The following is a 15,443-nucleotide window of genomic DNA, read 5'->3' on the forward strand; positions in this document are numbered from 1 at the left end:
AAGGCCTTTCCAAGCAAAGCAAAAAAGTAGAAATTCACTTAATCACAGCTTGTATATTTAAAAAAAATAAAGACATTGACTAAAGCAAGAGAAACAATAGAGAAAAGTTTACAAGCCAGGTCACTACGAATTCAGTAAATTCAGCCTACCAAAACACAAATACAGTCTTCCATCCATCCACACTGGGATCCTGGCTAGCGAAAGACAGGCTTTGGGACAGAACCTTACCTGAAGTATCTCTATTTCAATGGAGCTATGCTGATTACACAGCCCTTTCTTCAAATTTAACTAGAATAGCATGTCTCAAATACATTGCCTCCTTATCATAAAATAAGGATTTCAAATCTGCAAATTAAAAAGCAAGACCCTTGCACTCAGACAGTGGCTGTTCTGCTCTACCCATAGTTGCACCATAACCACTGTAGAGTAAGGATTAAGTGATTTCTTTAAAAAGGGCTAAAAAAGAATGGCTTCAATTCAAAGGGGAGACGATAGGCTAAATCTGAATCCTTCTTTCCAGTCTGTTAATCTTAGCGCTTTGTCAACAGCGCACATTATCAAAAGGAGTACTGCAGTTAACGTGTGCGCGGCTGTTCCCCTTCCCTGCCAGAAGAACTGATGTCCTGAACTCGGGACTAACCGAAAGGCTGCTGCAGGCCAAAGCATATTTTTAGATCAGGCTGTAAGAAAGCATCAGCTGCTCTAGCCAAGAAGTGCTTCTTTCATTGTCAGGCTCAATGCCTCAAACTAGCCTTGCACTGAGGCAGTTTACTCAATTTTTTTTTATTCTTTTGAGGAGTTAAGATTGGGGAAGGGCAGAGAGAAAAATAAGTGCTTTAGATTGCACAGAAGATTGTCCTACTAAAGGGGGCACTTGAATGGGAAACAATTGCAGCTATAAGTCTAGCAGACGCTCTTCACATGTCTCCACAGGCCATTTAGTAGCACCTCCAAACACATCAACGTTGTTATCAACCCAGGGTATGATGTTGCCAGGCATGTTGGTAGAGCAGTTAGCAATATTCACGATGTCTTCAGCTCTTAAGACCCTGTCCCATATATTGAACTGGCTCATCTCCCCAACAAAGGCTTGAGTTGCGTCAAATCTTCCTCCTACTGTGTCCTTTAGGCACACAAGAGATAGGATTAGACGAGAAGGTTATTTCAGCATTTTCTTCTTCAAACCTGAAGACCCTCCCCCCCCAGCCACACTGCTAGAAGGAGGTGCAGAGCTAGGTCACAGAGATAAACAACTTCAAGTTTCTAGAAGGGCTACTTTGAACAAGATGTTCTATGGAACAGTTAAAAGCTCCAATCTGAAATGTGTCAAAACAATTCAAAGCAGACAGTAGTGACTGTATACCATCACACAAAGGCTATACGTAACTAACCCTGCCCCCAAGCAGTAGAGCAGGAAGGCAGCTTTAAATATTGAGGCTAATTTAAGAGCCATTTTGCAAGCTTGGCACAGGACACCTTCAGCAAGAACTGCATAGATGTATAAGATTATTCTAAAAGCTTTATGGCTGTAGATTAAACTATAATTGCAGCCCTTGACCAATTGTCTGCAGGGCCTATAAGATGTGATCTTTCGATCTAGATACACAGGCTTCTTCTGGTTGTACCAAATGACTAACAAACTGCTACTGCATAAGCCTAGAAGTGTTTGCTTGCTTCATCTACTACTCAAGGACAGAAATTATGCAATTTGTGCGATCACACTAACGTAAAACTGACAGCATAGGATAAAACCAAGCATAGCACAGGCAAATGGCATGAGAGAGTTATGGAAAAGCTGCCAGGCACTTAATAGTGAGCTGGAGCATCTGCTATGCAGAATGTATTAAGATTCTGAATTTACCATTCTGTCACTTGTGCCACAGATAAGTATCCACTAAAAGCAGTATCAAGACAAAACTAATTTTTCATTGCCCCGTTGTGAACCTGGGAATCCTGGAGAAAGGCTATTTCCTGTGAAGGTAAGAGCCACACAATTCATAGGCTTAATGATATGTTAACTAGAAGAGCAAGATTCAAAATCCTTTGGGATTTTTGTTTCCCCCCAATATTCAAAGAGAACTTAACCTCATGAATGCTTTCTGTTGGCAGTACCAATATTCAAATTTTATCAGCATTTGCATTAGGAGAGTTATTTACCTACATCTTTAATGAGAAACCAAATGGCTGATTTAGAGTTCACCCCTTTGACTTCAGACTCATCTTTAAAGTAGACATCAAATTCTGAATGAGTGACAGACTCCACTATTCTAAAAGTGTGTTACATACCTGTAAAGCTGCAGAATTCAGTCTGGAGGGAGTTCTCTGTAGCAGGCCAAATTATAAAAGATCCTGATATACCCACAAGCACTCCAACGCCATAGTTGTTGGTCCCCTCACCCCCATACACACACTTTCCTTGGTCTATTCCAGGGCTCAAGGACTAACATTCTTACTATTCTTGGGATAAAGGGGAAAGGAAGGGGGACAGTCTATTTGGCTTCAATTAAAAAAATTAAAACAAATCAAAGCAATTATACTTGATCTGCTTTCAGCAAGCTCCTTTTTGACTGCTCATACAACAGCGCTGGCCAATTCCATCCTTTTCTGTAACTTCAGTGGCGACATTGAGCTAAATTGGTGGTAACTAGCAAAGGATTTAATTTAAGGCATTATTCAAATCACTGACGAAGTTGCATACTGTAGCATTAGGAGTGGGAATAGGAATAGCTACAACATGAATATTGTGCATATTTAATAAATGAAACAAAATATACTAATGTGTGATTGTATTAAGTATTTGTTGCTTTGTTTTAATCTTTCTGATACTGTCTATACAACAGGACCAAGTGTTTAACAAAGAAATTTCCTCACAGCTGCTGTTTGTTTGGGGAGTAGTGCTTTTTTTTTTAAACCCTGGAACACACTGTCATTCACTCACCTGTTCCTGACCCAGGATCAAGACACCTCCAGGTTTAATTGGGTGCCAAGGAGCAAGATTCTCCCCAGTGCCAAGCTTCTCTCCATCCTGAAAAGCCTCCCACATTCCATCTCTGGTTGTCCATGTTATACATATATGGTGCCATTTTCCATCACTAACGAAGAGAGGGAGCTGGGCAACCTACAAAAAATGAAGAATAATACATGTTGCAAACCAACTTCAAAACACAACATTTTAAAAGGGACAGTATTTACTCTGTCCTCAGAAGCAAAAAACTTCAGAGGCAGAAGTTAGTCCATATCTTTCTACTTTGTCCCAGCTCTCCTGTATTCAGGAATACAGCCATGCTTTTTATTCTAGATATGAGCCTTTGTTTCATCTAGAGTCAAGTGACACAAGTACCAGAGTCTAAGCTGCTACCAATCCACTGATCCTGCATATTAATCTGTGGCATTTGTTGATTAAATCTCAGTGCTTAGTCCTAACTTTCCATCCAGTGCTCATGTTAAGTTTCTCTTAAAATCTGGGGTCTGCTTGCACCATTTGCAGTAACAACTGACAAATAGATCTGCCTGCTTGCAGTAAAACTTGTGAGAACTGTTACATAGGGCACCAAATAAGGAGGAATTACACTCCTTTACGAATTTGATCTAAAAACTTACTCAAGTCAACATAAAGACAAATGCAGCAGGCTATGTAACAGCCATGATGTGGGACAAAGAAAAGCCTCACAGAACATTGGTAGTACTGACATAATATTGAAGAGAAAAAGTTATTGCTAAGGATAAGCAGACTCAAGTTTCCTTCTCTTCCGCAAACCATTAAAAATAATCAGCTCTTCACTTTCATTTATTTGGGAGGATGATAGGACTGTTAGAAGTCCTTAACTAGCCACATGACTGAACCACCTGAGTTGTGTTGTAGATCTGTAAACACCTGATCCCTCAGAGAGCAGTGAGTTACTAGGAAACCTAACAGGCCAAAGGAAACAAGGGACCATGCCTGAAGCCAAGTTATGCTACACTGCAGCCTGGACAAGTTAAGGATCTAGTTTTGCTCACACTGATTAAAATCAAGTCACTTAGCTACCATCAGCTATTTACATTTCATAGCTAGCCCAAATTGAAGGTGGGGAGAAAGGAAATATTTATAATCTGTTTTAATGCCAAGTTTCAATGGGTCTTGTTTTCATCAAGCCTCATTCTGAAGCTTGTCAGAAACCATCAGTGGTATGATGTAGTGTGAGATAGTTGTTGCTTTTTGTATCTGAAGTCTGAAAAAAATTGCATTTAAACTGATGTTCAGTCACTTAAACATAACAAACCAGCCACAATTACATGCCTTTTGCTCTCTGTCTTCTGCCAAATTCATTTTAACGTAACTGAACTTCTAGGATTAGAAAGACAGAAATACTGCAACTGGCTTAGATCTCACAGGTTTTGCAGTAGTGTGCCTTCAAATACTGCTTCTGTTTCATAAAAGAAACAAGAAGCTAAGATCTGATTGTATGTTCAGAGGACAAGCGTAAGCATGTGCACATCTAGATGTCATGCTGCTTTGTCTCAACACACAAATATATGTACATTTGACTTTGTCTCCAGTACTTTTATGAATTTACAACAGACAAATGGACAAGAAGAGACAAGTAGACCCTATCATCTCAAAGGCCCAGAGCTGGCTTCTCTCAGAGAGAATGAAAGAGTTACTAGAGAGGTACCAAGAGTTCAGGCCTTATTCTGATAATACAGACAATAAAGAAGAGATCCTCACCTTATCATTAATCAGAAGTTCAATTGGATTATTCCCCCATTCTATGAGGACAATTTCATTAGCCTGCCCAGGAACAGCATATGAGAATGGCGTGCCTATTCCAGGAGAAGCACTGGATCTCAACCACAAGCATACAGTAAAAGCATACAGCTCTGGCAGAGTCTTCTTGATCTTCCCATATAAGTAGTTTGTGCGAAGAGGAAGGGAGACTTTGAATTCATCAGGAGACTTAAATGCACTGTTACCTAGAATTACATTGAGGAAGAAAAACCCTTAACATTAAACAAAACAACATATTTGTAATTCAGGTTAAGAAACAATATAATTGATATTGAAAATCTTTAGAATTTTAATCATTTAGGTGCACAAAAAATATACTGAAGTAGTATTAGTGAATTTTGATTTTGCAGCACAGAAAAATACAACTGGATTTTATAGACATCATGCTAATTACTTAGCTTATTTTTCCTGTTCATTTAGAGCAAAAGAATAGATGGCAGACAACTAATGGGAGGCTGTTAAATATTTCCTTTCTTCATTGCTTAGTTCATGGCTGGAGGCCTGCCTAATTCAAACTGTTTTAAAAGATATTTACTGTTACTAAACATGGATTCTCTGGTATGTTCATTATTAAAGCACCACAGTGGTTCAAAAACAGTACTTTTCCTACTACTGCTACACAGGGAGCTAGCAGCATCATCCCCATTTTACAGATAGCAGGCCAAGAAACAGGTTGATGCTCTCGTTTTGGATGGCCACTCTGAAATAAGAAAAAGCTGTCATTTTCCAGAAAGCAGAGCTAAATTTAGTAGAACTGATTTCTGTCCCACAGAAAAATCAGGAGGAGATCCAAACAAAAATATGAAGCTGAAGTTCAAAGTGACCTGAAGAAAAATGCAATATAAAGTTATGAACTACAAAAACATTAGACTTTAATATAAAAGCAGAAATTATTTAGCTTTTTCTAAAACATGTGATAAAAACCAGCAAGATATTCCAGAGATGTTTATGAAATTGAGAACTCCTAAGACCAAACTTTCTAAAGTTGCAGTACTCTGTATTATTTCATTTTTGTGTACTTCTGATGTAGTTGCTTACAAGTAATTTTCTAGAATTAAATATTAAGAAGAGAGGAATCCCACATTGTGCCACAAAATGGAACCCCACAGTTCTATAGTAGAGTGTCACCCTCAACCTTCTGGCAACCTGTTCTTCTGAGTCCCACTCATTTCCTTTACTCACATTCCTGAAACAAATTCAATCCCCTTGCCAAACTTCACACTCCAATCCAAATGAAGAGCTGTTGTCCCAAAAGGTTGCCACAATTTTCATATGCAATTTTTAAACCATTGGCATTCTCTCAGTTCCCATTCTCAGAAGCAACTGAAGTGTTTTGACTGCATTTTTCACAGAACAAGGGGGTGGAAGAAGAAAAAGCTTGTCTGATGCTTGCATCTGTCTTGAGGAACTTAAAGACCAAAAACTGAAATATTCTACATTTTAAGAAAATAAAGTCCCAGGATCTTAGGGCTAATGTTGAGCAACATTCACTAGGCTGGTACAGCCAATCTCACATATTAAAAAAAGAAGCATGCTCCATTAAGAGCACTAGTCACTCTGAAAGAGCTTAACGAAGCAATAATGGGTTGAAAAGAACAAACAATATTCATCTTTTTTGTATTTTTCAGTTTGTTCTCATGGCTTGAAAACATCTACAACTCCAAATGATAACAAGATCCTCCTGTTCTGGGCAATGGGCACATGCACAGGATAAGACAATCCTTTTCCTAAAGAATCTGAATTATTTTTGGAAAAGATGGGCAAGAAATATTTTATTCCCTTTTAGAGATGGAGAATATAGATTTAGACATAGCAAGCAACCTGTTCATGTCTCCACCAGAGCTAAGAATCCCATTTAAGTCCAGGCACTATTAGTTGCAGGATTATTCCTCCACCCAGTCCTGCTTTTTAATGCATCATCTACTGCTGTCGATGGAGACAACCAGTGAAGGGATTACCAGAAGACTTTGGGAATCACAACAGTTGTACAAACTGCAAACTCTCCTGCCCCACTGGTAACTAAAGACAGCTGTCACAACAACAGATAAAAAAATCCAAAGTTCATAGTGTCACCTTATAAGGTTAGTTTTTCCTCCATTTATTTAGTCTCAGGACAATGGGGAGCTTATGACAATCTAGTTAGTTGTCAGGAAGAGATGCTAAACAATATGGTATTTAAAATAAAAGCACAATAGAAATACTATTTTCAAAGGGGGGCAAATCACTTCAAATATTGTCTGCATTTAATCTACAAAATCATTAAGTTCTTAGATCATTATTACCCCCACTTTGATTTGACAGAGGAACCAAAGGCACAGAACAGCTAAGTTGCACTGTAACAGAGAGCAAACTACACAACTAAAGGAAAGCCTGGGTCTTGGTTCCTGGCCCACATTCTTCACTTCCTGGAGACTTATAAGACAACCCTCTCTCCCCACAGAAAAAATAAAGGTGGGAACGGGCTATTTTTAACCTAATTAAATTACACATTCTTGTTCTCCCACCACTTCCTTTCTCTTTTTGATCACTTGCTGATATGAGTCACGTATTTCAGAGACAAGGACTAGCAATACTTGCCACAAGACTTTAACAGGCCACTAATTCTCCAGAACTTTAGTTGCAGTTTAGGCTTTATCTTAGCTCTCAGGAAATACTAAATGACAGAGCCACTAGGAGATCTCTTCTTCCTCCTTCCCTTTTCCCCTCCTTTACACTTTTTAAATGAAAAAAACCCAATACAGTGTTACACAAATGGATCCATTAGACTGCATTTTAAAATTCATTATATGTACGTTTGCACCATTTTGAAAGCATTTCCATTAAGCTGTTTTTAAGCAGAGAACCTATTCACCTTGGAAAATCATTCAAAGATTGGGCAGCAATATTTACTGGTACTGTAGTCCTACACAGTCCACTCTGGAGGTGTGTATAGCCAATACAGAAAGACAGTTCTGTTCTTTAGCTCATTTCCATGGGCATTTGTAATTCAAATAAACAGACTCTACTCAAGCATAGAGATCTCAGTAATAATTAATCTAAGTATCTGAATAAATGACTAGGACTAAGAGAGTGTCCCCCAGTGGCACCATGTGTAATCTACTCTAAACTCTGAAGGCTATACACTTGGGATAGGACACAATTCAAGTATCTGCAGTTACCCAAAGTCATAACCAGCAACAAAAGGAACAACCACCAGCAATACTTCCAAAGCAGCAGGAAATGGTTGTGGTATAAAATGCCATTCATTACATCAAAGGCAGCTGCACTAATTAAATTTAGCCCATGTGATTTTCAGTCCAAATAAAGGCAGGTAGCTCTACTTAGATGTGTACTTGACATTATCTAATATTTACCTGACATCAATGTCATACTTATTCCTATTTTGACTTGCCTCCTTATATAGATTCCATCCTACAAACACTAAAAAGAGTTTCATCCTAACCACCCACATATGTCAAATTAAGAGACATGAAGCCAAAGCCACGTAGAAGCCTGTCAAGCAGGAAGCCTGTGACAAGAGGAAAAAGGAAATGCAAGTATTTGCACTGTCACCTACTATTTAGCCCAGCACCTTAACTGTCCTTCCCTCAAGGCCCACATTTAGAATACTGCACTAGAAGGAGGGAGCAAACAAAATTAATCAGCATGGGGAAGCATTTAAGTTCTGTGCAGGTTACCTTTTTCTAATTCAGACACTCTTTCTAGCAATGCATTCAAGGCTGTCTCTGTCTTCTGCCGATGGGCTGACGTCTCATTATGAAGCAAAGACTTTTCATCCTCAAGCTCGGCCACTTTGCTCAGGAGTTGGCGTTCCAGGTCTCCAAGCCTCCGTTGAAGCATCTCTCGAAGGTCATTAGGCAGTGCTGCATATGACACATTGGCTCGGAGTTGGTGCTTTAGGGGAAATAGGAGAAAAAAATTGTCATTTCTAAACCAGAAACTGTGAAATGCAGACACACTCCTGATTCAAAGGGAAGGCACAATCACCGATACCTCCAGCAGGTACAAAAAAGGCATTGCTTTTTAGCACTTGTCATGTTCAGTACTTTTATCAGCACTGTAGCAAAACAGGTCCTGAAACAAAAGGGCGCTTTTGTGAGAGGCTTCCAGCGCTTCATATGAAGGAGTCTTCATAGATTTAAGTTCAATAAAATCAGTGTAAGAAGCCAGGTCTGATGCACTTCCATTAGTATGGGTGCATGTGGCACATTAGTCAATTTTCACTTTACTTACTGCAAGTGACACTGCCAACTTAAGTAAACAGAAAAACTATTCTTTCTTTTTAAATAAAAAATCAAACTACTTCAAAAGCAAATTTACCAAATGAAAGTTTCCTCAGTTTTGATTTGCAGAGTAAAGTCCAATGCTCTTTAGATCAACTGTAAGTATTAGCCAGTGAAAGTATGTTTATTTAAACTGCAAAAAAAAACCCCCACACTCTCTGAAGTAACACTGATATCTTTCAGGATACTGAGAAACCAATGGTTCCACCTACCATATTATTCTAGTGGAGCTTCCCCTTCTATAGCCCTAAAAAAAATGCCTCAAAAAGGACGTTACGCTACCAGATCATTCAAAATGGTACTTGAAAAGCAGTCCAGTTTAGACCTCACAGAATAACCCTTAGGAAGTTACTTGCCATCCTCACAATATCACTGTTTGGAGGACAGCAGGAGGACACACATGTAGCTCTCAGGGCGTGGAAAGCAAAACACAACATCCAGTACAATTCCTGTGGGAATACACTCTATAAAATATTTCCATGTGTGCCACTCAACCATGGGCGCTGTTCAAAGGCTCATGGAAATCGCTTATCAGTGGGCTTGGACCAAATCCCCTTTCTATTCACAGGCATACAGAATCAGGTTCTTTTTATTCTACGTCAGCTCCAAATACATCATCTTATCTTCACAATCTGCCCAACACAATCTCCTCATTACCACTGGTCTGTTCAGCACCATATGCCAAGGTCTTACTGCCCAAGACGTCAGCTTTATACCTCAACCCCATGAAGTCACATTCCCAGAAAGAGAGATTTAGACGTATTAATACAGAAACTAAGCTGGTGACAAGCAGGAAAACCATTATCTCCCCCCACGCAGTGGGAGAACACATTCAGAGAGGAGCCCTTCGGGTTTTTACCATTAAAGCGAGCAGATAATCACGAAAACAAGACAAGCCAACCAAGCCACCCCCTGCCAGGGCTCAGCCAGTCTGGATTTATCTCCATAAAGATGAAGCACACTGGTTGTGTCCACCCAGCGGTCCAAAGCCACTGCTATAGGTTGAGTCGTTGCAAGTTCCCAGGCGGGCGGGCAGGGAGGCTGGCCCACCCCGCGCCCTCCCCTACCTCCAGGCTCTCCAGCCGGTCCTTCAGGGTCTGCATGGTGCGGCTCAGCTGGTCGATGACCTGCGCCGGGTCCCGCGGCAGGTCACCCATGGTGTCCTTGCCCTTGCCCAGCTCCTTCTTCCACGTCCCCGAGGCGGACTTGCCGTCGGCGCTCTCGCAGCGGCTCAGCTTGCCGGTGAGCTCCCGGATGGCCTCCCGCTGGCTCCCGATGGTCTCCTTCTGCTGCAGGACGGTCTCCCGCAGCTGCAGCACCGTGGCTTTCAGCTCCTCCTCGGGGGGCAGCGCGCCGCCCTGCATGGGCACCGGGCAGCCCGCGCCGACGGCGTCCAGCGGCAGCGAGGTGCAGACGAAGCGGCTCCCCGGCGGGCTCTCCTGGTCCCCCGCCGCCGCCCCCCGGCCGCCCGCGGCTACGGCGAGCAAGAGCCCGGCGACCACTGGCAGCATCCCGGCCGGCGAGCGGGGCGACAGCTCGGAGGGGACGCCGGGGCGGGGGCCGAGCCCGCCGCCGCGCTGCCAGGAGGCCGGTCCCGCGGCCCCCTCGCGCTCCGCACACCTCTCCCGCCTTCGCCGCCGGCCCGCGGCTTTTATAGACAGGGCGGGCGCGTGGGGGGGGCGCCCGGCTCGCGCCGCGCGCGCTGGTTGGCTGCAGCCGGCGCTGACGCCGCGCGGTCCCGGGGGCCGAGGCTGTGCGGGGGGAGCCGGTCGGCCGGGACCGGCCGGCAGCGGGGCGGCGCGGCGCGGGCAGCGCGTGCGGCGGCGCGGAGGGGTTGGCGGCGGGGCGGTGGCCGCGGCGCCGATGCCCCGTCCGCCGGGTGATCCAGGCTGGGGGGCAGCCCGGGAGGTCTCCAGTCCAGCCTGCTGCTCACAGCAGCGTCGGCCGGAGCCGGACCGGGTGTCTCAGGGCTCCGTCCAGTCGGGTCCTGGGAACCTCCACGGAGGGAAACTGCACAGCCGCCCTGGGCAGCCTCGGCCTCAGGTCCAGTGTCCCCTCGGGGGAAAAGCTTCGCCCTGTGTCCAGTCTGAACCTCTCTTGCTTCAGCGTACACCCGTTGTCCCTTGTCCTCCCACCACGCGCCGCAGTGAAGAGCCTGGCTCCATCTCGACGATCTCTGCCGAATTCGCTCCCGCTTGTCCATGTCCTTCTGGTATTGGGGGGGTCAGAACTGGGCACAGTATCTCGATGTGATCCAACCAGTGCCGGGACAACGGGATCATCACTTCCCCTCAACCGACGGCTACGCTCCTGCTAATGCAGCCTGGGACACCGTTGGCCTGGGCTGGCTATAGCTATTCCAGCTGAAAGATAATGCTGTCACAAAAACGAGATACAGTTCAAGTTATAGATCAGTATTCAGATTTATGATGGAGGGGAGAGGGACAGGGACATTTTAAGAAGGAGCTTCAAAAATTTTTGTAGCGTACCATAAGACTATTGTTGGACCGTAAGACCATTGTGGTTTTAGCTGTATTGTTCATGGTATCCAATATTTTTAATGCTGAACGCAATTGCTTTAAATTTATAATCTGTGAAGGCTTGTATATTTTTCCAAGTGCCATACAAACATCAGCTGAACAGTTCTTGCAAGCTTCTTACGGATATACCATGAAAACTGTTACCTGTCCTGGAAAAACAGAGAAACAATTTCCTTAGGCATCAGCAGAGGCTGCTGTTAGGATTCTAAAACCTTTGAGTTGCATTTCAGATTTTTAGAAAGTTTATAAATGGAGATTAAAGACACTTTACCATAGGGTGAGTAGCTATTACTGTGAAATACATAACTTTTTCAGTAATAATGAATAAAAATAAGGAATAAAGAATATGTCACTGAAAAGATTTTTAGCTTTTTTTTCAGTCAACATGTGAATTGCTTTATGTTACAGAACAAGTTAGCAAGTTTCAAGGAGTGTGTATCACAGTGTTAGTTAAATCTGATTGTTTCGTGAAGTCCAGTTTATTTGTTCAACTCCTCCAGCAATGTCCTCTTTGACACTCACGTTAGTCAAAGCCGACTGCAGACGATGTTAAGCCATGCAAGTGAGAGATGCAGCTCATATTGCTTATTCAAGGGGAGAGAACACAGAGGACGGACGGAGTTCAATAAGCGACCAGAAGCTCCGATTTCTGTCTGAACTCCTTTTGTCTGCACAGCGCTCTCATGAGACTGTACAACTTCCTGGCTGAATGGAAAAGAAGGACCTACTCAAGCACAGAGGCTCTGACTAATTCCTGGTTAGACATCTAACTCCCATTGAAATCAACAGGATATCATTGCTTAATCATTTTGCTGATTAAAATTCTGGTTAAAATTAAAATGCTCCATGAGGAGGACCATGCAAGTACACTAGCAATATCTCGTCTGTCAACACAGTGTCTTTCCAGGCCACATAACTCCAAGAAATAATAAAAACCTATATGCAATAATGTACCAAAATTTTTGCTCTACATGTAAGATTGTTCAGTCACATCTGTATCACATGATAGCTCATTTCTCCGGAATGTCATGTGAAACAGTATGAAAAAACTTAATAAAACAAGTGTAAAATGCTGGGTTTGCCTGTTCTTAAGGCCTGTCACCCTACTGTAGGACAACAGTAGTCTATTGCTTTTATACAGCTTGATTCCATGCTCTAAAATATGAATTGTCATGGTACCCTATGAAAATAACCTCCTGTTACTTAAAAATAAACTTCAAAATGCTGATCCTGACTTTAAAACCCACTTTACGATTCAGAGCTGTTCCCGAACGGGTTTTGACACAATGCATGACAGTGATAAAGGCATTGCTCCTTTTCAAATTCAAGCAATGTATAGCTTCAAGGTTTTGCTTAATTATAGATAGATTTTGTCATAATCTCTTATTCAGGCAAGCTGAGAAGTAACACAAGCAGCAGCAAGCAATAAACATCTGAATTCCAAAGTTCTGTAAGGTATATGGCAGTATATTGCTTATAACAACAGAAGTATTGTTCTTTATTACTATACTGTTTCTTTTTGACAGAGGAGGTCAGTAAAACAGGAAAGAATCCCAACAAAGACACTCAGAAATGTCAGTTACTGCACAATGGGGGCATAAGTGTGGAGGAAGGGTGGACGGACATGGAGAGAGGCAGGTATTATCCATCGTCCTTCTTAACGTCCTTATTATTTTTCCACGGTACTTCAGTGCTTTCAAAAGAAACCCCAAACAACACAAATTACCTCATTTTACCCCACTTCCAGATTCTGAGACCTAAATTTAATGCATGTAATAATTTACTGAAACACTGCTTGTGACTGTAGCCAGTGTTTTTTCATGTTGAAGGCCATATCAATCTTCACTTTGAGTGCCTCATATGCAACAGTACATTATCATAAATAATAAATCATAAATCATTAAAAAATTGAGAAAGTCTATCATTTTTACACCAATATATTACATGTTAAGGCATAAGCAAGCTGAATACTTGATAATTTGAGATGCTTAAAAAAACAGTTGAAAGGAGGGGTTTTTTTCCTTATGACCAAGATGAACAGTTTACAGGCACAGTGATAAACATAGAAGTTGATTGGGGTAGAGGGGGAAGCACAGCGAGTACAGATAACTAACTATTGCATTTGAGAGGTTTTTAAAACTCCCTGGTTCTGTGGCTGTCAGGCAGCCTACCATCTCTGCAGCCCACAGAATGGATTTTTAATTTTTAATTTAACTTTGACAGTTTCTACTGTCTTCAAAAGGGCTTTATTCTCTTTGGAAACAGCATTTGCATGCTAGCTGCTGTCTGTCTTTATCTTTGATGCGTAACTGTAATATCTAATACTGGAACACTTCAATATGTACATAAAATGCAGTTGAATTTTTAATAATATAAAGTTTTTGTGTTAAGGATGAAGGTCTGGAATTCAGGAGATCTGACATAAAACTTTGCTAACACACTCTGTCTGGCCACTATCACTAACACAATCTTGAAAAAACTTTTAAATAAATTAGGAGACTGTGCCTCATTTTTAAAGCATAGCTTAAGCACATGACAGGCTGCGTACAAGTGACTTTAGATGAAAGATAGCCTTCTTGGGTTTTTTGATACTTTGGTTTTGTTCCACTCATTATTGTCCAAATGTTCAGTGAAATATTGGTCTAATTATCTGAAAGGCTCAACTTAGTCTAGACCTACAGATCCAGGTTTAGAACCTTTTTATAGGTGACTTAGAAATTCAGGTCTTACTGTAATGGAAGCTAAACATTTAACTGCCTAGTGAAATTTTCAGAAGTGCTAACTGTCCAGCTTTGTCAGGAAGTACCTAAATTTTACAGCCTGGCGCTAAGGACATTTGAAAAAATTATCTTTAATTTATCTACACCTCCTTTCTCTGTTTATAAAATGAACATATTACTCCCTTTCCTCTCTAGCCTTTCTCAGATTATAAACTCTCACCAGGCAAAAATTGTCTATTCCTGTGTGTCTGTGCATCACAATGGGACAGAGTCTCACCTGATGCTTATTATTTGTATCAGAGTAGTGTTTATATTAGCTAGATTATACTAGTTTATTTAACCCATTTGCTTCTAAGAAAATGCTACTTGGGCTGCCATTTACAACTCCCAGAAGTTAAAAAAAATAATACTTTGAGTAATCTTTGAGAATGTATCACTTTGTCAAAAAAGACCAATTTCACTCGTATCATAACAAGTCTAGCAAAACTATAGAACTATTCACCAGCAATGAAGCCTGAGGTTACTAACTTTGTTCAGTGTCCTTCTTAACATGTTTGCTGAAGTAATCAGCAGTAATGAACAGGCTCTTTACTTAATCTTTAATATCTACTTCTGACTGCATAGAAGTCTCCTGGCTACTAATTAGAGATGTGCCACAAAACTGAACTCCAAAATTTTTAAGCATGTTTCAAGAAACTTGGTATCTGGCAAGTGTTACTATCAGGAAATTTAGGGGGGAAGAGAGGCAATTAACTAGTTACAGGAAAAGAAATATGAAACTTGGGTTTGCCTACAGAAGTTAAAAGTCACAGCATCCAGGGATTCTGCAGCATGAGGATTTTGTTCAACAGATTTTAGATGTTCTTAATGTTCCCATCTTCTATAGCTTTTATGGATAAAATACAGATAGAATATTAGAAGAAGCCAATCGTTAAGAGACATAGTCCCTTTTTCTTTCCATATCCTAGGCTGTTCTATGAAAATCATAAATGAAAAATGTATTCCCTTTTAAGTCAAGAGGATTTTTTGCCATTGCTCTGAATAAATTCAGGATTTCTCTAGATCATCTAAATGATACATTACTTTTCTGAGAATTGTTAATTAGGATGATCTTCCTTCAGAAGGAAAACAG

At 41.4% G+C, this 15,443-nt stretch overlaps 1 protein-coding gene across 1 annotated transcript; it reads right to left on the reverse strand.

The window, feature by feature from the left end:
• Positions 1-889: 889 nt before the first annotated feature.
• On the reverse strand, positions 890-10,562 carry NPTX2 (neuronal pentraxin 2). The gene is made up of 5 exons (XM_059826518.1): positions 10,119-10,562; positions 8,446-8,662; positions 4,709-4,953; positions 2,939-3,118; positions 890-1,123 (listed from the first exon to the last, which is right to left on the reverse strand). Exons 1-5 carry the CDS (start codon positions 10,560-10,562, stop codon positions 896-898), a joined length of 1,314 nt encoding a protein of 437 aa, XP_059682501.1. The 3' UTR covers positions 890-895.
• Positions 10,563-15,443: the final 4,881 nt, after the last annotated feature.

This window comes from Gavia stellata, chromosome 18 (assembly GCF_030936135.1).
Source record: "Gavia stellata isolate bGavSte3 chromosome 18, bGavSte3.hap2, whole genome shotgun sequence".
Taxonomy (NCBI): Eukaryota; Metazoa; Chordata; class Aves; order Gaviiformes; family Gaviidae; genus Gavia; species Gavia stellata.

What these genes read in the sequence shown, in the direction of transcription:
- NPTX2 (XM_059826518.1), bottom strand. Translation starts at nt 10,562, where the DNA reads ATGCTGCCAGTGGTCGCCGGGCTCTTGCTCGCCGTAGCCGCGGGCGGC. An exon ending in ACCGGCTGGAGAGCCTGGAG is followed by an intron (nt 8,663 to 10,118) that starts GTAGGGGAGGGC and finishes TTTCCCCTAAAG; the next exon opens with CACCAACTCCGAGCCAATGT. An exon ending in AGTGTCTGAATTAGAAAAAG is followed by an intron (nt 4,954 to 8,445) that starts GTAACCTGCACA and finishes ATGTAATTCTAG; the next exon opens with GTAACAGTGCATTTAAGTCT.